Consider the following 23,579-nt stretch of genomic DNA (forward strand, 5'->3'; position numbering starts at 1 on the left):
AGAAACAACTAGTTTTAAGCCTTGGTAATTCTGTATTCTGGCTAAAAGTGCTAAAAACAATTACTTTTTCATTTGATTGAAATATGCATGAATCATATACCAAAGGCGGGGCCCTTTTTGTTGCTGTTATTGTTTTTAACATAAAGCAAATGAAAAATATAGAAGTATAGGGAAATATTATCTGTTTTTCTTTGTTACCGAAAAACAGTGTTTGTTGCTGAGGTGTAGACGTAACCGCCATTTTATTTGGTATGATTTATCTGCCTGCTCCACCAGAAGAACTAATCTGATTTTTTTTTCATTTCTAAGCATGATTCTTAGAAATGTGTTTGCATGAATAAATCAACCGAGCAGAACCATGTAATTCACTTATTGAGGGGCATGGTAATGTGTTCCTGAATTATCTCATGTCCCGAGGCATAGGCATTAGGAAGAAAAGGCTGATGTTTGTATTAGACACACACACAGTGTGTATCTGAGCTCACATAAACACTGATGAGGTCATAGCTTACAATAGGCTCTTAGGGCTCTTTATCCTGGTCGGAGCTTTGTTCCCTGGTAGAGAGATGTGGAGGCCTGGGGGATTCATGAGATCCCGGTGTGCTACCGTTTCATTGTCAGGCCTTAGGGATTTGATGGGGGAGGTTAGAAATAAATTTCTGAAATCAAGAAAATGTTGGTATTAAATAAGATAAGCAATTTTAAACATGTGAACACATTCACCATTTAATTATCCGTCTTAATAGATGAGAAGTATGGATTTAGAACTCGAATCCACGCGTGTCACAAAAGCCTACCTTTTAACTATAATGCTCTTAATCATTTTCTAGTAATCCTAAACAGATTGACAAAGGACAGTCCTATCTTGCTGTTTCACCTCCCCACATCTGACCCAGTAGCTAAAGCGGAGCGAAGTGCCAGAATCCAAGGATGGCAGTTGAGAGCGTGAATAAGCTAAATCCGGATGGTCTCCTGCGCAATGAAAAGAGCGGGTATTATCATGTCCCCAAAGAATATTATCTGAGCATATAAGCACTAGACACTCAGGCAAGCACTCCTAGAACAGACTCGTTTCTAACCACTCAATTATTTCTCTGTTTTCAACTCTGTAAGTTACTTTTTGGAATTGTCTTCAGCTTGGTCCATGTTAGAGTTTCTTTGAAAGACAGGATCACATAGCGATTAAGAGAACAGGCTTGGGAGCCAGAGTTGGATTACCTGTTCTCGCTGTACCCAGGGACTAGCTCTATAACTAGCTGTGTAACTAGCCTCCCAGCCCTCAAGCTTCTTGTGCTTTGTTTTCTTGTGCTTTGTTTTCTCTCTGATAAAACCCCAGTCATAGGGTTAATGCGAAGATTCGGTGAGTTACTGTGCATAAAGCCCACAGTCTCTCTCGTCCTATCAGCAGTCAGCAAGTGTTGAACTGCTGTTGCCTATAGGAAAGAAAACGAGTGGGCATTGGAGGCGAGGACTGAGTGAAAGAAATGAGTGTGTGTTGTGTTCCTGCTGTGAACTAAGCATTGCCCTGGGTAGCTAACACAGAGCTTTTTTTTTTTAAGATTTTATTCATTTAATTGAGAGAGAAAAAGACAGAGCATGGGCAGGGGGTTGGGGGAGGGGTGTGCAGAGGGAGAGGAGGAAACAGACTCCCTGCTGAGTAGAGAGCCCTACACAGAGCTCAGTCCCAGGACCCTGGGATCATCACCTGAGCTGAAGTCAGACGCTCAACTGCCTGAGCCACCGAGGCGCCCCAGCACAGAACATTTTTAATACTCAGTGTGCTCTATATGAAAAGTATTGTTACCTGAATTACACAAAAGGGAAAATTGAGGCCTAGAGAATTAACAGTAATCATTTGCAAGTGGGAACGTGTGCTGTTTTGGGTGATAGTGGAAGAGAAAAGGGGACACCCAGATGTTAGTTAACAGAAATTGCCTCCCCATTCTCTGATTTGAGATTTAGATTTAATGCAGTAATGCGAAGGCCAGGGCAGAGCCTTTAGATTCTGGTGCACATTCTCGGCTGGCCGTGCCCATCATTTCAGGACGGAATGCCTTAGAGGAACAGTCATAGGTGACTGGCTGCAGACAGACAGGATGAAAGCAATCCTTATGTTTAATTGAATTATTTTTGCTTATATGAACTCTTTAAAGAAAATATTGCGTTGTCTCAAAACAGTGAAGACTTTTCAAAGGAAAAAAATGAAATAGAGCAACTAAGTAAGCACATGAAGCCAGTCAGGGGCAGGGACATCATGAATAGATGCAATTAGTTGTCACCTGTCTCCGACCTTGGAGGTATCATTGCAAGAGAGCTAGAGGGAGAATTTTGTTGGCCTTGGTGTCCAATAACAATCAAGGATCAGGGGGTATATAATCTCCTTACTGCACAGTCCTACATATAAGATACCCGTCACATTCAAGAATAGCCTGCCTTAAACCAGTCTTCTTTTAAATATATAGATGTAATCGATGTAGCTTGTCAACTGCTATCTCTTTTACCACTTTTCTTCTCTTAGGATTTAAAAGATTATTCTCTGGTTTGTAGATTCAACTAGATTTCAGAGTACAAATGAGAATTAGAATGATGTGTTGCCAAAAGCTGGGTTTCCAGCTGTGATATCTGCCTTTTTTGGAATTATGAGGAAGCATATTTCTTGTAGGGCGAAGGAAATCAGGCAGATGAGCACAGGTTTATTTTCTTTTTCTTGTGTTAATTTGCTTTCTTAAGTATAGGAATGTGAACTGCGGAAAGCATAAAGTAAGCAAGTTACCCTCACTGAGTCAGGCCCTGGGTACTGTGATTCTGATAAAGAAAGACCAAATCTGGCCCTTAAGGGTCTCACAGGTGAAGAAAGCAGTCAGAAACATAAATAACTTAATAGATTGTGTTAGGTACAATAATGGGGATATGCATAGCATTTCATGGGAGCATCAAAAAAAAGGATACCACTTCTACCTAGGATGTCAGGGTGGGGACCCCTGAGCTAACCTAAGGAGAAGGGGAGGGGCATCCCATAAAATACTACAGCCTTCACCCTACCCCCAACATACCATCTCTGGAAATAAATTCCTCACCTTCCACCTGACTTTCAAGGTGCCCATGACCTAGTTAATAATAACTGGGTTTGCCCAAATGGCCAAAATTCTCTTCCTGACATGAACTTCCATAGGGGTTTTTTTGTCTGTGTGTTTTAGTGACGAAGAAACGTGTGCCTTTGGAAATCATTTTACAAAATCACATAGTAGAGTACATATAGCAATGGAATCATTTAAGACAGAGGAGCTTTTGTCCTTTTTTGTTAGGATGAATGTTTTCAGGAAAGACTAGAATAATAATGAAATAAAACCAATTAGAAAAAAAATAGAAGCACTAAAGAAACTTAATTGTTGCTGAAAGAATTAGAATCTGATGGCATAGGAAGAATTTAATTAAATTTCAAAGTGAAATAACTACAGTTTCACATTGGCCTTGCTCCTGGGAAAGTATACTGTGTCTTAAAGCTTATCAGGTATTCCTTGGCCAACAAATGGGTAGTGGTTAAATTGTCTCTTACTTTTGTCATTTTGATTATTATATTTTTATTTGCTTACTGATGATGGGATTATTTGTGCAGCATTACCATTGAGATAACCATGACGACTGTGACTGTGCACGTAGAAATGTAGTCTTCTAGATGTCCCTATATATTTGGGTGGGAAAGAGCGAAGAACCTAACTTAAATATAAGAGACCCAAAAATCGTCTCTCTGTAGCAGAATACTGCCATTTAAAAAGAAAATGTTGATTGAGGACAGTCATCATAGATGTCAAATGCTAAATGCTCTTGTCAAAATGAAAAGTGGCCAATCAACTAAGTAATTACCGATTAAGAAAGTAGTGGGAGAATTGCAAAAGATGACTCACAGTCCTTTCACATTATGGAATGAGTTAGCGGGGCCTCTGACACACAGCCCCTGGAATAAGTAGTATTTTGCACAAACCTGAAAGTTGTTTTTTTCCCCCACAACAGCCTCGTCATGTGTTCAACATGCTGAAGAAGTATGTCCGTGCTGAACAGAAAGACAGGCAGCACACCCTAAAGCATTTTGAGCATGTACGCATGGTGGATCCAAAGAAAGCCGCTCAGATCCGGTCCCAGGTAACGCAGACTGTGGTCGTCCTACGCAGCCCTGACAGTCCGGAGGCCTTGCTCTTTGAGTTAGACCTTTAGGTATTCCCAGCGTACCTATGGGTACTTTACACAAGAGTTCTTTAATACCTGGTAAATTCTAAAGGCTTCCCTTCGACCAACATATGGTTTGACATTTTCTGATTTATGAAAATAATCATATAAACTTATCTTAAGTATCTACTGCTGCCAGTTCTTACGGAAGTCTTTAAGACTCTAATGACTAAAGTGAAGAAAACAGAAGTTGTGTCAGCCAAAGCCTCTAAAATTGGTTCAACTAGCTTGTGACAGGCGATCAGAAACTCCTCTGCTACCACAGTGCCTGGATATAATGCAAGCCTAAGTGAAGCCCTGTAGTCCTGTGTTTTGTTTCCATCCCCAAAGGTTGACAAATGAGATCTACCTCTGGCAATCTGAAATTTCACATTTCCTTGAAGGATTTTAAGTAAATAGGTGGATAGATGGATAGATAGAATGAAAGAAATATCCAAATTGAAACTTCCTCCTATCTTTTGAAAAATTTGCACAGAAATATATTTAGAGCATTAGGGGTGATTTAGGGAGCCTAAATATTAGGAATCAGAGTGGGACAGAAATGCTCTTTTCAGTTGGCTTTGTAATTATGGCTACAAGCGTACAATACAGTGGGAGGTTTAAAGCGGGTCTTAAAGTTCGAGAATAAAGGATGGGAGGACAAGAAAAATAAGGGTGACCTTTCAGGTCACACATTCCACAGCATTTTGCCCATTTTATTTTGGAAGTTTGTATCTGTCAGCGGTGCTTGGTAAGGAACACAACTTTTCCCTGCTGCAAAGATGGCTGACCCGGAGCTGTCGCCCTTTCTGACAGGTGATGACGCATCTCCGTGTGATTTACGAGCGCATGAACCAGTCCCTCTCTCTGCTCTACAATGTGCCTGCAGTGGCCGAGGAAATTCAGGATGAAGTTGGTAAGTAGGCACTTCTCTTGATGCCGAGCATTTAAGCATGTTCTTCTCCTGTCGGAGAAAAAACTCAGCCACCGGGAGTTTGTCTGCAGCAGGAATCACCAGTGTTCTGATCTGTGGAAGGAGAAAGTGAAACTCTTGGGGGATGGAAGTCATCATCACCTCACGAGTGGGATAGTGTCCTCCTTTTACAGATCAATAACTCAGTCCTAGAATTTAAGAATCATACCTGCCTGTGGCACACATCTCCTAAGTAGCAGAGCAAAAGCACAAAACCGTGTTTGTCATCTAACTTCAAAGTTATTGTTATATTCAGTGACGCGTCTGTCTCTGGTGCCCCTCCCCCAGTAGCCATCAGCATTCTCTGAGCCACATTGTTTGAATGTCATGAAATATGTGCACCCCCGCCCCCGGTCTTTCATTAACCTTTATTTTGAAATAATCAAACACTCATGGAAAACCAGTACAGAGAAGTCCAGTCTACACATCACCCCCCTGCCTCAATAGTAACACCTTACATAACTGTAATAGTTCTCAAAACCAGGAAATTGACATTGCGTGCTATCTTTTATGTCCCGACTTCTCCTCATGCCACGTTTCATAGTTCATATTAATAAGTTCTCCCGCTTTTGTTTTTCTTGGAAAGCGAGTAGAGCAGCCCATAATGTAAGTCTCCACAAACTCCCTGAATGCCCATATTTGTTTAACTTTACCTCATAAAGCACATAGGTGGCAGTTACGGAGCGAATCTTTCAACATAAAAGAAATGTACATATCCTAGAGATTTGGTACGTAAGCTGTCAGGAATTAAGCTATCTATCCCTCTCCATAACAAACCTGCTCTTTGTTAATTGAGTTAGAAGTGCATGCAGGTTATCTGAAATCAGAACACCCCGGATGTTGTAGATGGGTACGCCCCTTNCAGGAATGCCTTCTTTGAAATGCCTGAAACACCCCTTGGCTTGCTTTTTACATCTTGTGCCAATGCTATGTACTCTGTCTTTTCTAACTCAGTACTGCCCTATAAATGTTGTTTGTACTGCTGTCAAGTATTTGGCATGTATCAGGTGATGATGGTCTGCTCCTAATATGTATTAACACACGGAATGCAGTATATGTCGGGCTACAGGCCAGAAAAAGAAACTTCATAATAATGTTATCTAAACTTCTGTTCCGGGGCCCCTGGGTGGCTCAGTCGGTTAAGCGTCTGCCTTCGGCTCAGGTCACAATCCCGGGGTCCTGGGATCAAGCCCCACATCGGGCTCCTTGCTCAGCGGGGAGCCTGTTTCTCTCTCCCTCTACTGCTCCCCCTGCTTGTGTGCTCTCTCTCTGTGTCAAATAAATAAATAAAATCTTTAAAAAAAAAAAAAGTTTAAAAAATAAATAAACTTCTGTTCAGAAGGAGTTCAGTGTTGAGCAAGATCTTAAGACAATCATCAGGAAACCGTTCAGTCTATACTCTGGATTGAAGACAGGCTTGCCGATTAATCTTTCACTCTGTACATATCTGTAAGAAGTGAATATTTCTTATTGCCTATATTTGGAGGTAGAAGTCTGTAAGGAAACTTTAAAATACTGTCTTTCAAATAAGTAGAAGAAAATTCTCCATTCAGTTGTAGAAAGGACAAAAATCAAAGAAATCATCACCCTTAATGACCTGGAGTTCAAGTCTTCTAGATGAAGATATTTTTGCCGGGTACTTGTCTTAACGAGCTTATTTTCCTATGTGTCTTCAACTGAGATGCTGTTAGTAATACCACGGTATAGAGAAATAAGCCATTGCAAAGAACTAGAAAGTTTAATGACCAATATATCACTCACCCCGTAATTATGATTGACTCTTTCTCACTAAATTATCAGAGCTTTTTTTTTTCAGCAAAATAACTACTGAAAACAGTGGCCACTAGTGAGTCACACTTGCACGGAACAGATGATGATTCAGATATCTTGAGTGTTGCGAAATGCCCAAGAATAGGACAATGCAGTGAACTTCAGATCTCAGTGACAGGGAGGATAGTCAGGTAAATTATAATCATGGACATTTTTTTCTTCCAAAAAAGAAAACCTCAACTATGAACTTGGATTAAGAATGTGTTATTTTTTTTTTTAATTTTTGTCATTCTGAATGTATTAGATATCAAATCCTGAAAGATAATCTTTTTAAAAATCTTTCTTTCAGCCTCCATTTTTAAATGGCTGTTTGCTGTAGAAAGAGAAGTCTGCCTTAATAAACTTCCATTGAATTTACCTATTTACCTGCCATTAGAGCTGCCAGTATCAGCTGTAGAACAGAGTACCCCGGGGAGAATGCCTTTTCTGGATTGAGCTTAGTTATCTTACATGGTTCTTCATTTGCAGGAACATTTAAAAATAACTCACTTTTATTTATTTCTTTTTTTTTAAGATTTTTTAAAAATTTATTTGACAGAAAAAGACAGGGAGAAGAGAGCACAAGTGGTGGGGTAGGGTGGGAGAGGGAAAAGCAGATGCCCTGCTGAGCAGGGAGCCTGACACAGGGCTCCATCCCAGGACCCTGGGATCAGGGTCTGACTGAGCCACCCAGCGCCCGAAAATAACTCACTTTTAGAGGAGGAATGCAGGTGAAATAAGGTTGGCCACGGCTGCTGATTTGTTTAAGCAGAGTGGGAGTTCCCTGTAGTATTCTCTTTACTTTTGTAGAAGTTTGAAATTTTCTGTAACAGAAGTTGTTGGGGTTGTCGTTTTGTTTTATTTTAAATTCCTTGGACCTTCATAGATTTCTTCCAGTTTGTCTTGGACTCTTTCTAATAGTTTCAGATAGTCTATGTCAGTAGTCTGACTTGCATTTCTTTTATAATCAAACTTAAGATTTAGTGTCAGTTCTGTGCAAATAAGAAGGATACCGAAGTTCAGATCCACTGGCAAAACAAGATTTGGAAGTACCTACAAATGCATGCCTGTTATGTAAAAGTTTGTGCTTTAAATGAGGGCAATTAGGACATGCTTAATGCAATAAAACATCTAGAGGAAAATACAGTGGTTTTATTAGGTAAGGGTAACAGGTGCTCTTGCGGTGATGGGTTTTTGCCAGTCTCAGGAGCTGCTGGTATCGTTAGCATAGCCGTGTCTGCTTCAGTAAATTTGTGCTCCCGTTAGCGTAGAATTCTCTGTTATGAACAAAAATGAGGAAGAAGCTAGCCACACTAGAAAGAAGGAAGGGCAAAAATGGGAATTGGTGTGAAATTGGTGAGAACAGTAAAGGGAGGCTGGCCGGACGGTAAAATCCCTCATGCCAGTGAATTCAGCTCTGGCCTTGCTCGCCACTGTGCTTTCCTGAGGATTCCCATCTGTCTGTGCTAACTCCAGTAAATCCCAAATCCCTATGTCTAGCAAAAAAAAAAGCCTCTCCACTAAATCCCAGTACCATATCCCAGATGATGAGAATATCCCACACATTTCTCACACTCTAGTCAGTGTCAATAAAGAAGAAATTACTGTGTCCCTCTTGAAATTGATTCACATCGCAGTCTCAAGTATGGGACCTCCCACTTGGCCAGTATTTCTCCAAGACACCTTCCTCTCCTTCAGCCATGATTTCTTGCCAGTCTCAAGACCTGTAAATGGTTCTTTCTTGCTTAAAAAGTGGCACCCTTCAATACTCAACTCCTTCCTTAGCACCCAACAGTGTTGCACAAAACAAATCTCTTTCCCCGGCTGCAGCAGCTGTAATTCATCAAGCCAACAAAATGGGTGCAGTTGGCAAAGGTATCAAAAAAGAATAAAGCGCAGTTCTAATACTGTAACTAATACCATTTTATAGTATTGTCCCGTATAATTTCCATGACCCTCTGCTATTTGGTTATCTGCCCAGTTCACATACTTTGACACTCGATTTATTAAGTATGTTGCCTAGTTTCATTTTCTTGTCAATCAGAGTGTGAGGCTATTTATTTGATTTGCTTCTCCAATAAGTATGAATTATCAAAACCACACTATTAGTTATATGAAAGCTGGGTTGGTTTATTATTTTATAATAATTTTTCAGTTCTGCTTGAATTATTATGTGCGGGTTCCCAGGCACAGCCATATATTACTTCATGTCTTCCCTTTTTAAAAAAACAAAAGACATTTGCATGCAAATTATGAAGTTTCCTTGCAAGGAAAGGCTTAAGGCATTGTTTATAGAGGTGGGAAAGTCCCCTTATTCATTTAACATAGCTGTTTAGGACTTTGCTTTTGATTCAGCAAATGACAGAATCCGTATTTTCATGAAAATATGCTTCCTCTTCAATGTCCATATGCTGTTTTAACCCTTCCAGAAGAAGCAGAATCCCTTCATCTCTGCTGTTCAGCTCAACCTTGCCTTTGTCAAATTGCTATTTCAAAATGATTGGGGCTTTATGCCCTTTGTAATCTTCTTTAAATCTTTGCTAAAGGGATTCTTTTCTACCCTTTCTATCAGCACTGAGGTTATTTATCAAAGTGTTTCATTTTGTAGCCACCTCAAGGCTGAAAATATTGGCACTCACCTATCAGAGAGGGCTGTCTCGCAGAACGCTATAATGACCAATTTATGAGAAAGGCAGTAGGAAGCAAAGGGGAAGGAAGGCATCATTGGGCTTTTTTTCTTCTAGCATTCAAAATTAATAAAAACATGCATTATTATAAACCAGATGTTGGAAGAATCTCTGGCTGAATAAATCCACAGTGAATGGGGTAGGAGTGAAATATGTGGCAGGAGATCAAGGAACTCGTGCTCATGAAGGAATGCTTATAATTCATTATTACAATTTTACTATGGCCTCTTGATAAAATGTTCTACTCTTTGGGGAAAATTCAGCATGCTTGTTTCAAAGACAGTGTTTCCATTCTCTGCCCTTAACAAACCTACTGATTTGGGGATTTAATGAATCCAAAGTAGTCTAAGTTTAAAATAGAATATTTATAGCATTTGCCAAATGAACAAAATGGAACATTCATTTCTACTGAGAATTTTAAGTATCCTTGTGTATAATTGTTAGTCAAGGAAGAGCATCTAGGAGAAAATAAATCATAAGAGAGAGTGAGTGATAGCTATCAACTTATTGGACTCATGCTCCTTGTTTTTCAGAAGGAATGGCTTTTAAATGTATGTACATTTATTATTTTATAGCTGATTTAAGTATTTGGAAACAAGAACATTTATTTGTCTCATAAATTACCAAAGACATGTTCCTTCTTTAGTTTTATGATAGTCTCCGGGCTCCTTTTCATATGTTCCCCAGTGTGGTCACCTGAATTACAAGTATGACCAATGTTTGTTTGCCTACCTCTTAAATGTATTATCTTTGCCCCCCTCTTAGCAAGACAGTTGCTCTTCCAGAATAAACCCATTTGTTTCATTTATTTATGTTTAAACTGAGGTGTAATTGACATAAAATAGGATACTGGTTTCAAGTCTACAACATAATGATTCGTTAGCTATATATGTTGCAAAATGATAACCATAATAAGTCTAGTCAACAACTGTCCCCATAGAGAGTTACAAAAAAAGGTTTTTTTCTTGTCGTGAGAACTTTTAAGATCTCTCTTAGAAGCTTTTAAATATGCCGTACAGTCATATTAATTATAGTCAGCATGCTGTACATTATGTCGCCATGACTTATTTTCTAGCTGAAAGTTTATACCTTTTGTCCCCCCTTTATCCATTTTGCCCACCTCCCAACCCCTGCTCCTGGCAAACACCAGTCTGTTCTCCATGTCCATGAGTATGGTTTTTATTAGATTACACCTGTAAGTGAGACCATATGGTATTTGTCTGTCTCTGATTGACTTATTTAACATAATTCCCTCAATGTCCATCCACATTATCACAAATGGCAAGATTTCATTCTTTTTTGTAGCTAAATAATATTCCCTTGTATGTAGATGAATATAAATGTGTGTGTGTGCGTGTGTGCACCACATCTTCTGTATCCATTCACCTGTAGACACTTGGGTTGTTTACCTGTCATGGTCATTGTAAGTCATGCTACAGTGACCATGGGGGTGTTCTCATTTTCTTTGGATAAATACCCAGAAGTGAAATTGCTGTATCATATAGTTTCATTTTTAATTTTTGAAGAACCTCTGTATTGTTTTCTGTACTGGTTCCACCAATTTACATTTCTACCAACAGTGCACATAGGTTCCCTTCTCGCCCCATCTTCACCAACACTTGTTATTTCTTGTCTTTTTGATACTAGTTCTAACAAGTGTGAGGTGAAATCTCATTGTGGTTTTGATTTGCATTCCCCCGGTCATTTGTGAGGTTGAGTATCTTTTCAAGCCGTTTGTGTGTCTTCTTGGAAAAATGTCTGTTCAAATCCTCTGCCCATTTTTTAATTAGGTTGCTTTTGTGGATTTTTGTATTTTTTTGTTTTTGTCTTTTGTTTTTGAGTTGTAGGAGTTCTTCATATCTTTTGGATATTAACCTCTTACTAGATAAATGATTTACAGATATTTTTCTCTCATTCAGTAGGCTGCCTTTTCATTTTGTTGATGATTTCCTTTGCTGTGCAGAAGCTTTTGAGTTTGATATAATCCCACTTGGTTATTTTTGCTTTTGTTACCTTTGCTTTTAGAATCAGACCAAAACTGATGTCAAGGAGTTAGTAACTACCTCTGTTTTCTTCTAGGAGTTTTATGGATTCAGATCTTACAGTCAGGTCTTTAATCCATTTTTAATTCTTTTTTATATGTGGTATAAGATAGGGGTCCAGTTTCATTCCCTTGCATGTGGCTGTTCAGTTTCCCCAGCACCATTTGTTGAAGAGACTGTCCTTCAATATTTTTGACTCTTTTGTCATAAATTAATTGACCATATGTATGTGGGTTTATTTCTGGGCTCTGTTCTGCTCCATTGATCTCTGTGTCTATTTTTATGCCAATACAAGCTCCAATAGAGCTTTATAATCTAGTTTGAAATCAGGGAGCATGAGGCCTCCAGCTTTGTTCTTCTTTCTCAAGATGGCTTTGGCTATTTAGAATTTTTTTGCATAGAACCACTTATTTTATAAATGAGAAAATGAAAATACATCGTCAAGTGAACCTGCATATAAACAATTTAATCTTCAAAATGGGAAAGTATACTTGACAATAGCACCCTAATTTTCTGATGCTTTGATTGCCATGTTGGTATGTCTCTAACCAGCAAAATATAGACCTGTCAACACCAGTGAATTCATACCTCACACCCAACTGGTCTGCAAACAATCTTAGGAGGTTACAGCCCTGAAGTATTGAACTTGTCCATAGTGGCTAGATTTTTGTGTATCTCGCTCTCTCTACTTTTTTTGGATGTGATATATAAGCTGTCTTTTTCTTTCTTAGGGGTTTAATTATTGAATCTAAAACTACAATGTATGTATCATCCCAGATGATCTGTGGCTATCCTTGATAAAGTCCTTTAGAAGTTGATATATATAGGGGCGCCTGGGTGGCACAGCGGTTAAGCGTCTGCCTTCGGCTCAGGGCGTGATCCCGGCGTTATGGGATCGAGCCCCACATCAGACTCCTCCGCTATGAGCCTGCTTCTTCCTCTCCCACTCCCCCTGCTTGTGTTCCCTCTCTCGCTGGCTGTCTCTATCTCTGTCGAATAAATAAATAAAATCTTTAAAAAAAAAAAAAAGAAGTTGATATATATAATTTATCATATGTAAATTATTGATACATAAATTATTCAAGAAAATGGCAGTGGTTATCCTGAATAATTTTTTATAATTTTCCCTTCTGGCAAGTAGATATTTTCTCTTCTTTATTTCTAACCCATAATTTTAAAGGAAAATCAATCCTATAGCAATATTAAAAAGAATATACTTTCTCCGTGACCCTGGGTGGCTCGGTCAGTTAAGCATCTGACTCTCGATCTCAGCTCAGGTCTTGATCTCAGGGTTGTGAGTTCAGGCCCACGTTGAGCTCCACACTGGGCGTGGAGCCTTTTTTAAAAATATATATATACTTTCTAGGAAGAATGAATGTCAAAAGGTTTTATTTAAATAAATAAGCATAACCTCCACTGTTCTGACGTTAAATTGTATAATTCAGTGTGGCACATTGATCTTGTTTGTTGTGATACAGGTGTACACTGGCCGTCATTAGATGACTCAAATATCAACCACATTGTTCATTTCGTGCCATTGCAGGGTCTCCCTATAGATTAGTTTTTCAGTCTAAATAAGTATCCAGATCTTCTGCATGTTTTTTAATTGGGTTGTTTGTTCTTTTTATTATTGAGTGGTAAGAGTTCTTTATCATAGTCCGGATACTCGACTTCTCAAATATATGATTTGAAAATATTTTCTCTTTCTGTGGGTTGTCTTTTCATTTTCTTGATATCCTTTGAACACACAAAATTTTTAAACTTTGATGAAGTCCAGTTCAGTGATTTTTTTGTTGTAACTGCTTGTGCATTACTATGTTTAAGCATCATTGTCACATCCAAGATCAGAAGATTTATACCTATGCTTCCTTCTAAGAGTTTTATACAATTTAGTTCTTGCAAATAAATCTTTGATTCATTTTAAGTTATTTTTGTTTTCATTTTGAGTTAATTTTTACTAGTGGTGTGAGGTAAGGGTCCAGTTTCATTCTTTTACATTTGGATACCCAGTGACCCAGCACCATTTGTTGAAAAAGACTACATTCTTTCTGCCTTGAATGGTCTTGGCAAAAATAAGTTGACCCAAGATACGTGGTTTTATTTCTTGACTCAGTTGCATTCCTTGGATCTATATGTCTATCTTATTACAGTATGACATTGTTTTGATTAGTAACTATGTAGTAAGTTTTGAAATTGAGAAACGTGAATCTTCCACCTTTGTTCTTTTTTAAGATTATTTTGATATTTGGGGTCCCTTGCCTTTCCATATGAATTTTAGGGTCTTTCCCTCCCCCCATCTCTGTAAAAAAGATCACTGGAATTTTAAAGGGATTGCCTAGATCTGTAGATGAATTTGGGTAGTACTGCTATTGTAATTCCTGTAATGAAGTCTTAACACTCTAGCTACTTGAACAGATACCTACTATGAAATGATTCCACTTTGACCCCATTTAGAAGGGTCACTGTTTATAGAAGTAGAAGGAAAATTGATTTCGCAAACTGTCACCTTTTACTCCAAATCTTGCTTTTCCTTAAATCGTGATGACTAAGATCAGTAGTTTTTGTCTGTTCTCATGCCGTTTCTCTTACTTGTGTGTGTGGACACTTCACCCAAGTAGGGGAAGCTTAACGCGGTATCTCCCCCACCAAGCTCTGCCTATTCCTATCCTGATCCAGTACGGGTCTCAAGTTTATTTCTTAACCCACCAGCTCTTATGTATGGCCCTGTAATTTGAATCAAAATCCAAAAAGAAATCTTTAGTAACTAAAAATGATTGAGGAGTGAAGTCTGACCACAGCAGTGGCTGCTAGACTACTTCCTGGCGTAGCACCCTACAGCAGATGTGTCCTGATTTTTTTTTATTTTTATTTTATTTTTTTTTTTTGGTAGAGTCTTGGGAACAACTAGTGATTTTTAGCCTGGAAGAGGAGCTGGTTATTTTGCCTTTCACAAGCAGCTGCCTTCAAGGTTCATATTTTAAAAGAGGAGGGGGGAAAATGTAGTAGATCTGCCATGCTGAATATAGAAATGCATTGAAATTGAGATTAATTTTGAAATATATTTCCACAAAGACTAACTGGCAATGAGATGAATGTGTTTGCGTGTGAGAGTATGGAAGGAATGTTAATTTGCCTCTTGCTGTTAAACTCAAACAGATTTTGCAGTGTATTCCCCTAGTGAGTCCCATTACTTTTTGTGAACTGTTCTCCTGTCATACATACAATGGGCTGCTTGAGAAAGTAAGTCGTAGGCAGTAGGGTACATACCTGATCAACAACAAGAGATCAATCCACTAACCTGTTTCAAATTATGAGACAGTTGTATGAAGGAATGTTGACTGGCTATGAATCAAAACACTATTCAGGGAGAGTCTTTTGGACTTCGAGTCAGGAACAGATGGTCAAAGGGCCAAAGCCAGGGGCGTTACTTAATTTCAGCTACTGTTCACAGATGTATTAACCTAAGACAGTGGGTATAAAATAGCCTATTTAATGTGTTTGATTTTTTGTAATTATTCACTTACGTATGCTCATTAAAACATGAGTTAAATCTTCCTGTGTCTTTGAAACAGTAAACGGTGACCCCTCGTAATGTCTTGTGCACGCCCCTGTCTTTGCTCTTGGTTTGGGTGGCACTTAGATGAGCCTGCCCCTCTCCTGAGAGCAGATAGAAAAATCATGTGTTCAGCTTCGTCTTTCACATTGAACTTGGTAAACCCAGTCCTAAGACTCACAGAGACCATAGATATTGTTATCTTAGAGAAGGAAGAAGGGGCAGCTGCAAGTTTCTTGGCTCTCAGAAGCAATAGCCTGAGCCAGCTTGGCCTTGGCAAACTCTTCATCTCTTCTCTTTCCGAGGCCGTAATGGTGACATGGTGGCTCTGAGGCTCTAGCAAGTTGCTTCTGAAGGCTTGCCAAGTTAGGAAGGAACTTCCTGGGGATGAGCAGTGGAGGGCTGGAGTGCAGGAGGGAACATATCTTATATAATACAATTATACTTATTAGCATTTCATAGTGTTTTTATTTAGGAAACTCTAGAAGCAAACCAAATTTCACATTCTGGGTTTGGGGCAGGGGTGGGGGGAGATTGAAAGAAAGATTGCTGTTCAGAATTTTGAATTAGTCACTCTTCTGCCAAAAGCCTACCTTCATCTTGTTGATACTAAGACTTGAAAGAATTAAAATGGGTTTACTTTCAAGTGGTAGTCAGTATATTTGATAGAAAGGGAAGTTGCCAAACATGCTCTTTTGGATATGACATGCACCGTAAGAAAAGTATTATGTATGTAGCTGGATGTGAAAGCATTAATCATTCATAATGTGACCTTTCTGTATTGCATTAAAACTGTTTTCTTTACCTAAAGACTATGACCAAATAACACAGGCTTCTTGCTGTTTGTAAGTTTCGAGTCATGCCAGTAAGCGGTTTTCTAAAATTTTCACATATGAAACTTTGTTGTTATAGTTAATAGTTAACAATTTTTAAATTGTTATAGTTCTCTATTATCAAACAGATTTTATCAAATAAAAAGGAAACTACCATTATCATTGCCACTGAGATATCGCTAGCAAACATCTTAATTCTCAGTCACCGCTTAAGAATTTATAAGCAGTACTAGAAGGTTTCAGAGGTAAATCTGTGGTGCTCACTTCAGCACGTCTCCTAAAATTGGAACAATACAGAAAAGATTAAATGGCTCCTATGCCAGTATGAAATGCAAATTTATGAAGCATCCCCTATTTTTTTTATTTCACTTATATCTAGAGAATGACTAGATGCATCTAGAATAATAAATTCTCAGAGACCGAAAGTAGAAGAATAGTTGTCAGGTCCTGAGGGAAGGAGGGAATGGGGAGTTCAGGTTTAATGGTGCAGTTTCAGTTTGGGAAGATAGAAAAAAAGTTCTAGAAAAAGATGGTGGTGGTGATGGTTAAAATAGTAAGGTTTATGTTTTGGGTTTTTTTTTTGAAGATTTTATTTATTTATGTGACAGACAGCCAGCGAGAGAGGGAACACAGCAGGGGAGTGGGAGAGGAAGAAGCAGGCTCCCAGCGGAGGAGCCCAATGTGGGGCTTGATCCCAGAACTCCAGGATCACTCCCTGAGCCGAAGGCAGACGCTTAACAACTCCGCTACCCAGGCGCCCCAAGGTTTATGTTTACGTATATTTTACCACAATAAAAGAAAAGGACATATGCATATCATTTGCTATCGTGACTAGCAAGGAGATCCAACCATTAATCCAGGATGTTGGATCTTAATGAGTACTTATTAAACACCTACCATATTCCAGATTCTATGCTCAGATATATTGCAGGTGTGGGGCAATCTTTCCTACTTAGAATCCGCCTGTGGAGACTTGGGGGAAATCGAGTTGGAAAGGAAGGAGGCTGCACTTGTTAAGCTGAGGGATGTTGATTGCCGTGTCTCTTGCTATTAGGTAGTAACATCTGACAGCCATTCCTTACTGGCACCATCGCTCACTGAAGATTATTAGAGAAGGGAACCTTAGTTTTCAGCTGGCTCAACTACATCGTTTCATAGGCTCAGAGTAACTGGGATGGGCCGCATCATACATCTGGTCAGTAAGCCTCCCTGCTGAGGCCAAACTGAACAAAACTGGGTTCAGGAATCTATTTGGTCAGCTTCTACAACTTTTTAAAAAAATTTTTAAAAGATTTTATTTATTTGATAGAGAGCTCACAAGCAGGGGGAGCAGCAGGGGGAGAGGGAGAAGCAGGCTCCCAGCTGAGCAGGGAGCCCCATGCGGGGCTGGATCCCAGGACCCTGGGATCATGACCAGAGCCGAAGGCAGACGGTTAAGCAACTGAGCCACGCAGGCGTCTCTTCCACAACTTTTCTTTGAAAATGGCCCCCTTTTAGCAGATACGACTCAGTAAAGATGCTTCTGAAGCTCGAAGACGCAACACCCTCGAATACTTAAGTCAGTGTTGAGGCGTTTATAAAGGACATAAAAATCAGCTGCATTCTTCATTTTGCAGGATTTTTTTGTCACGTTTGTACTCTCTGTTTGCTTAGAAATCATATACGAACATATGAAAAATGACAGCTGCCATGCCTTCTCGTATATAATTGCCGTTAGATTTCTTCTGTGCAGGACGAGCCCAGATTTCTCTGAAAGCACAAGGTAATAATCCTTAGCCAGGGCTTAATCGTTTGTGAGGGCTCCGACAGAAAGGTTTTAGCTCTGTGAATGCCAGCAGCTGAAGCCCTTCAGATCGTATGCATCATGAGCCTGCCTCCCAAGCCAGGGCGGGCTCATGTTCACGACCATGCGAGCACAGAGCACAGTTCATGGGTTGCCACTTAAATGTGTTTAGAAAAAGGAATAGAAGAGGAGAAAGGTTTTATGGGTCTTTTTTGTACGTTTATCTTCTGTACTTGATTTTCTTCTTTTGATGACTGATTTACTTTTGGCTCTCTTTTCTTAAAGACTCATTTGGTCCCCCAAAATAACGACGGACAGCTATAGCAGATACTAACTCCTTTTGTCCCACAGGAGCCTGACGTTCCAGTAAAGCTGATATTCTACCTACAGTCCCAGATGCATTTATAGGCCCTGTTCCATCCATCCGCAGCACCCACGCCCAATCTTGGCCTTTTGAGATCCTGTTCCTCTTTCAAAACCCCAGCTCTCATGTCCTCTCCCTTTTTAAGTCTTTGATTAACACAAAGCATCTGCTCCGTGAGCACGTGTGTCTACTATTGCTTTAATGGGTACATATCAACTAATAGCCACATCCTAAGTATAAGCTCTTTGAGGGTATGAATCAAATCTCATGCATTTGTGTCTCCTGAAGGAGATTTTTAAATATCAGTAACTACAAATGCCCGTCTTCAAGGAATTCTTCGGTTAGAACATCCTTGGGTCAGCCACATCAGGATCCCCTGCGAACTTGTTAGAAATGCACATTCTCTGGTCCCACCCCTGACCTCCTGAACCAGCAACACCAGGGTGGGATCAGCGATCTGTCTTTCAGCAAGCTGTCCAGGTGACTCTGATGCATGCTAAACTTTAAGAACTACTACTGGTTGAGAGTGTATTTCACTTAGTGAGCAGTGAATAAACAGTGACGATCTATCCTCCATGAGCACCTTAGTGAGCCAGTCCTATTACCTACACAGTTCTGTTCTAAATCCACATGATAAAAACTAGATGCCACAAAAAGTGTTTAGGTGCAAACCTAAGTGAATTCTTCTACCTGACTAATTCATAGAATACAACAGCTCCAATTCACAGGAACAGACACAGAATCGCTGAGCGGTCATCGATGAGGCACGACTGTGCATGCTTAACTAGTACAAAGCAAAACATAATTTTTTTAAACCATCAAATTACTAATTTAAAAAAGTTTGTCCTACTACTGACATGACAAGAGTAAGTGAAAAGGCACTTTCGTAAGCTACAGCTCAATGTATGGGTATCACCTATGGAACTATTTGACTCTACCTCATAAAATACGGGATCTTTTCTAATTTAGCACCAGATGCCTACGGATACATACACTGATTGGTACATGTGTGGAGAGAGGCACTACTCCTTATAACTTTGACACCCCTCAGTACTGTTGATATATTTTTTTAAGATTTTATTTATTCATTCATTCATTCAGAGAGTGAACATGAGCAGGGGGAGGGGCAGAGAGAGAGGGAGAGAGAGAATCTCGAGCAGACTCTGTGCTGAGCATGTAGCCCAATGCGGGGCTTGATCTCACGACCCTGAGATCATGACCTGACCCAAAACCAAGAGTCGAACACCCAACCAGCTGAGCCACCCAGGCGCCTCTGTTGATATTTTTTTGATCAGCATTACTACCTTTAAAATAACTATAAAGAAAGGACAAATGACCTACAAGACTCAGGATCCCCTTACCAGCCAACTCATTATATTTCTCCCATTTGGGGGTTCAGGGTCCCTAAAGTTATAAGGAAATTGCAGTATGTGATGTTGGCTGGAATTGTAACATTCCAAGAAACTTAGGTGGAAATGGTCGAAGCCACCAGTCTAAATAATCAGTAAACGTGTTAGTTCATCTCTGTTTTCTTCTCCCAGGATTTTATATAAATTCTGTGGTCACCCTGGAGCTCTTAGTTTCTCTCTCATTCTGGTAAAAAGGAAGGAAATACTTTCTCATACACTATTGCTATCCTCTCTTTCTATTTATTGGGGTAGTTGATGTCAGTCAAAATGAGTTCTTAGCTTTTTTTTAATACTGAGAACAAACACTTGGAGCAAACCAACCAAAATTTGTTTTGAGGATAGTAACAGTGGCAGGAACAGCCCCTCAGTTTTCTGCTAAGAATCAAACTGAACCGTTTCCAAACTCCTGTTGGCAGTGCCAGCCATCATGAGGGAAAGAGAAAAAGGAAGCTGTTTTAAGAATACCTAAATTTCCTTTAGATATAAGAGAAACGAAGGCAAGACTGTCCGTGAATATACTAACACGCGGTTATCAAAAACAGGCGTGGGGGCTCCTGAACAGCCTCTCTGTTGATTATCATGGAGTCCATATGGAACGCAGATGTTGTATGACGATATGAGAGAGACCTTGCTTTCTCGATCTCTTTGATGGTGTGGACCTGCATCCGCACTGCTGTCTGTCCCTCTTCAAAGGAACGGAAAAGTGGAATCAAGCCTCTCAATTTTCAGACTAAGGATTTGGGGTGATTTAGTGGCTTGATCAATATTAGCATCTGTGAATGTTCTGTAAAAACAGCCAAGGCCCAAGGGGTTCAATGTGTCTTGCCAGAGCCCTTCGGAAATCAAAGCAGGTCTTCATGTACTTGGGTGTGAACAAATATGCTTTTTAAAAAAATAGTCCCGTTAGAACAGAATTGGGAGCCCTCTGTGGGAGATTGGGTGTGAGTGTGCTGGTTTTCTGAGGCCTTGTCCGTCTGGGCTGGAGCTTGCTGGCATGGGAACAGCCCGCTAGCCGAGCAGGCTAGTGCGACGAGCTGGTTGACCCGTGGCTCATAGCTTGAGCTTCTGTTTTACATGATACCTGCAGCTCGGTGCCATCAGCCATTAAACAGAAAAGACTCTCTGGCATTTGCTGATGTCCTCAGTCTGGTTGCTGTAAGCCTTTGAAGGGCATCTGAAAGTTCATCCAACACACTTTCCCTGGAAACTGTTATTCTGAAAGTCATAGGTTCTTAATGTGTTCTTGGGGCCAATCAAAGCTCAATAATATAGGAATTCTTGTGAAAAATACACATTCCTGGGCCCCACCTCTGACCTACAGAAAGCTGCTTTTGCTTACTTCCCCCAGGTGATTCTTAAATATTCAGAAGTCTTGCTTACATGAAATAGCAAAAATGTAAGGATTCTTACAGCCTTAGATTACAGTTTGTGTTGGTCTTGACCATGGAAGAACAGCCGTTGTTGTTGTTGTTGAAGATTAATATATCCTGGGCAATAGGCCACGTGGATTTCTAATGCCGTGACTGTAAAAATGTGAAAGTGAGGCATTACTAACCTCGGAGTTCAGATGCATTGAGAATTTGTTTAGGTGTGACAGGGCTGGTGGTTTTACTTATCCACGCTAAGACTTCTTATTAGCTATGAAAAAGGATTGGCGTAAACTGCTTGTTAATGTTGATTACCTATATCTAAAAGGAATAAATAATACAAGCATAGAGCAGGCTTCAGTCAGAAAATGTCATCCTTCATAACGTTTCCCCCCCTTTACTTCTTTTTATGCTTCTGCCAGAAATTGTGAATCTACTCTCTACCAGAACCTTTTCTTCCCTCTGTAAATTCATTTGCTAGTATTGATAGTGACATTTTACTTAAAGAAATTACCCATTTAGGCTTTCTTCAAATTCAAAGTGATATTATTTTAATAAGGAGTGAAAGGGAAAATTGACAAAATACGCTTGGAGTTGTCAGCATTGGAGATGACAAACAGTAAAAGCTTAATCTTGGAGTATTGTCAGAGAGCTTAATGTTAGCTCAGATTGTCAGAGAGCTTAGTGTGTCTTTCTCAGGGAATTGACAAAAAAATTACCAAGAAAAGGCGTGCTGAGAACCACCTCCAGGTGCCAAACCTGAGAGGCGACTCACTCTGTTAAGCGGTGGCGTACACATTTTGCAGGTTACACAGGAAAGCGAATTATATTCCTTTGCTTCTTAAAGTATTTTATGTGGTGACTGGGTGTAGAAATCACATACCAGCTCTTCATTTCCCCCAAAGAGAAGAGACCACACACCTGGAAATATCCCAGACACATAGGGAAATTGTCATTTGGCCCTTTCTGTCCACCTGCAGTGAAGAAAGGTAGCGGAGCGGAGCATTTGAGAACTTTCTTGGTAAATGGCCATAAAAAATAAAGAAAATTGAAAAGCCCCAAAGGTCAAGTGTACTTTCAAACCCTGAACTGAGTCATCTCTGAAATAAATCACTTCCTTGTCATCTCTATGAAAGGTATAGTACAAGAAAGTCCCCTGGGGACTCCTTGGTAATTTATACCACTTCTCTCATCTTTGGCTATCATCTTTCTTTAAAAAAAACACAAAAAGAAAAGGAAAGAAACAAAAATGCCTTAGAGAAAGCTGTTTTGACCTTTGCTTTTTCTTTTATCTGGCTGTGATGAGGTGAATATCGTAGTGAGTTCAGGCCTCCATAAAAAAGCTCCACAGACCAGGTGGCTTAAACAGCAGAAATGGGGTTTTTTCACAGTTCTGGAAACTGGAAATCCAAGATCAGGTCTTGACTAGTTTAGGGTCTCCTGAAGTCTCTCTCCTTGGCTTGCGGACAACTGCCTTCTTCCTCTGTCCCTACATGGCCTTTTCTCCCACAGAGTGAGAGAGATCTCTGGCGTCTCTGCCTCTTCTAAAGGACACCAGTCCTATTAGAACAGGGCCCCACCCTTATGATATCATTTAACCTTAATTACCTTCTTAAAGGCCCAGTCTTAGATACAGTCACATTGGGGGTTAAAGCTTCAACGTATGATTTGAGGGGGAAAAGCATGGGTCAGTCGGTAACATTTAACTGAACTGTGCTTTTGGATAAAGCCAATATATCCCTCCCCCTTCAGCATTCCTCAGTCCTCCTCTTCTTGGTACACAGGGGTGTCTTGTCTTAAGAAACTCAGGGGAGACCATGGAAGATATTTTTCCTGCTTCTGTACCCTAAATCATTGGCACCAGGTTTTCTTTGGCAGCCTCCACTCTGCCTTTATGAACTTCAAATACAAGACCTCTTTGAGATGGAAAAAGCATGCACTTCACATGGAAAGATTTGGTGGGGTTTTAACATTTGTTTTTCACTAATTCATCCATACACTCTTAAGTTGGCCTCTGAGTGACTCAAGCCAAGCATTCCCCGTGTGAAAGTGGAAGGACAGACCAGATAGTATAACAAAGTATGTAGCATGATAGAGTCCATACTGGGTATTGGAAGCCATATTTTCCTCCTATCTTGACCCAAAGAGTCATAGAGAACCTAGAAGTTGCTATTAAACACACTACGTTATAAAATATTCTATCCCACTCATCTATATATCATACAAGATTAAGGAAAAGCTTCTAGGCTACAGAATCTTTTTTCAGGATCGCCTGGTCAAATGTGAATTTTAAATTTGAAACTGGTAAGCCCAGCACTAGACATGGACTCCAGCTGTCCCAGCTTCTCTCGATTGAGTTGCCGAACGTCGGTATGGTGGCAGACTCTGTTCTGGCCTTGGAGATGGTGGCGTTTTCGTCAGCCTAGAGTTAGTAAAACGTGAAACCTGCCAGGCATTTGCCACATGTTACGCTGCCAGGACAGCTCAGCTTCTGGCTTCTTAGAGAAGATATGGCATAACCTTTGTGTTTACAGGGTGTTAGAAACTGAAGCCCTT

The 23,579-nt window shown here is 39.9% G+C and overlaps 1 protein-coding gene and 1 non-coding gene across 5 annotated transcripts in view; both read left to right on the top strand.

Annotated features, from left to right (window-relative positions):
* LOC103673071 (amyloid beta precursor protein) overlaps positions 1–23,579 on the top strand; it is a 256,172-nt gene that overhangs the window by 189,436 nt on the left and 43,157 nt on the right. For all 4 annotated transcript variants that reach the window (XM_040621078.1, XM_040621080.1, XM_040621079.1 and 1 more), the window contains 2 exons: positions 4,012–4,140; positions 5,020–5,119. In XM_040621078.1, the coding sequence (XP_040477012.1) occupies positions 4,012–4,140; positions 5,020–5,119 (229 nt within the window). The remainder of the gene's footprint in view (positions 1–4,011; positions 4,141–5,019; positions 5,120–23,579) is intronic.
* On the top strand, positions 16,357–16,459 carry LOC121100596. Its single transcript, XR_005832343.1, has one exon. It is a non-coding gene; the product is annotated as a U6 spliceosomal RNA (small nuclear RNA).

Source organism: Ursus maritimus, unplaced genomic scaffold, assembly GCF_017311325.1.
Source record: "Ursus maritimus isolate PB19 unplaced genomic scaffold, ASM1731132v1 scaffold_4, whole genome shotgun sequence".
NCBI classification, from domain to species: domain Eukaryota; kingdom Metazoa; phylum Chordata; class Mammalia; order Carnivora; family Ursidae; genus Ursus; species Ursus maritimus.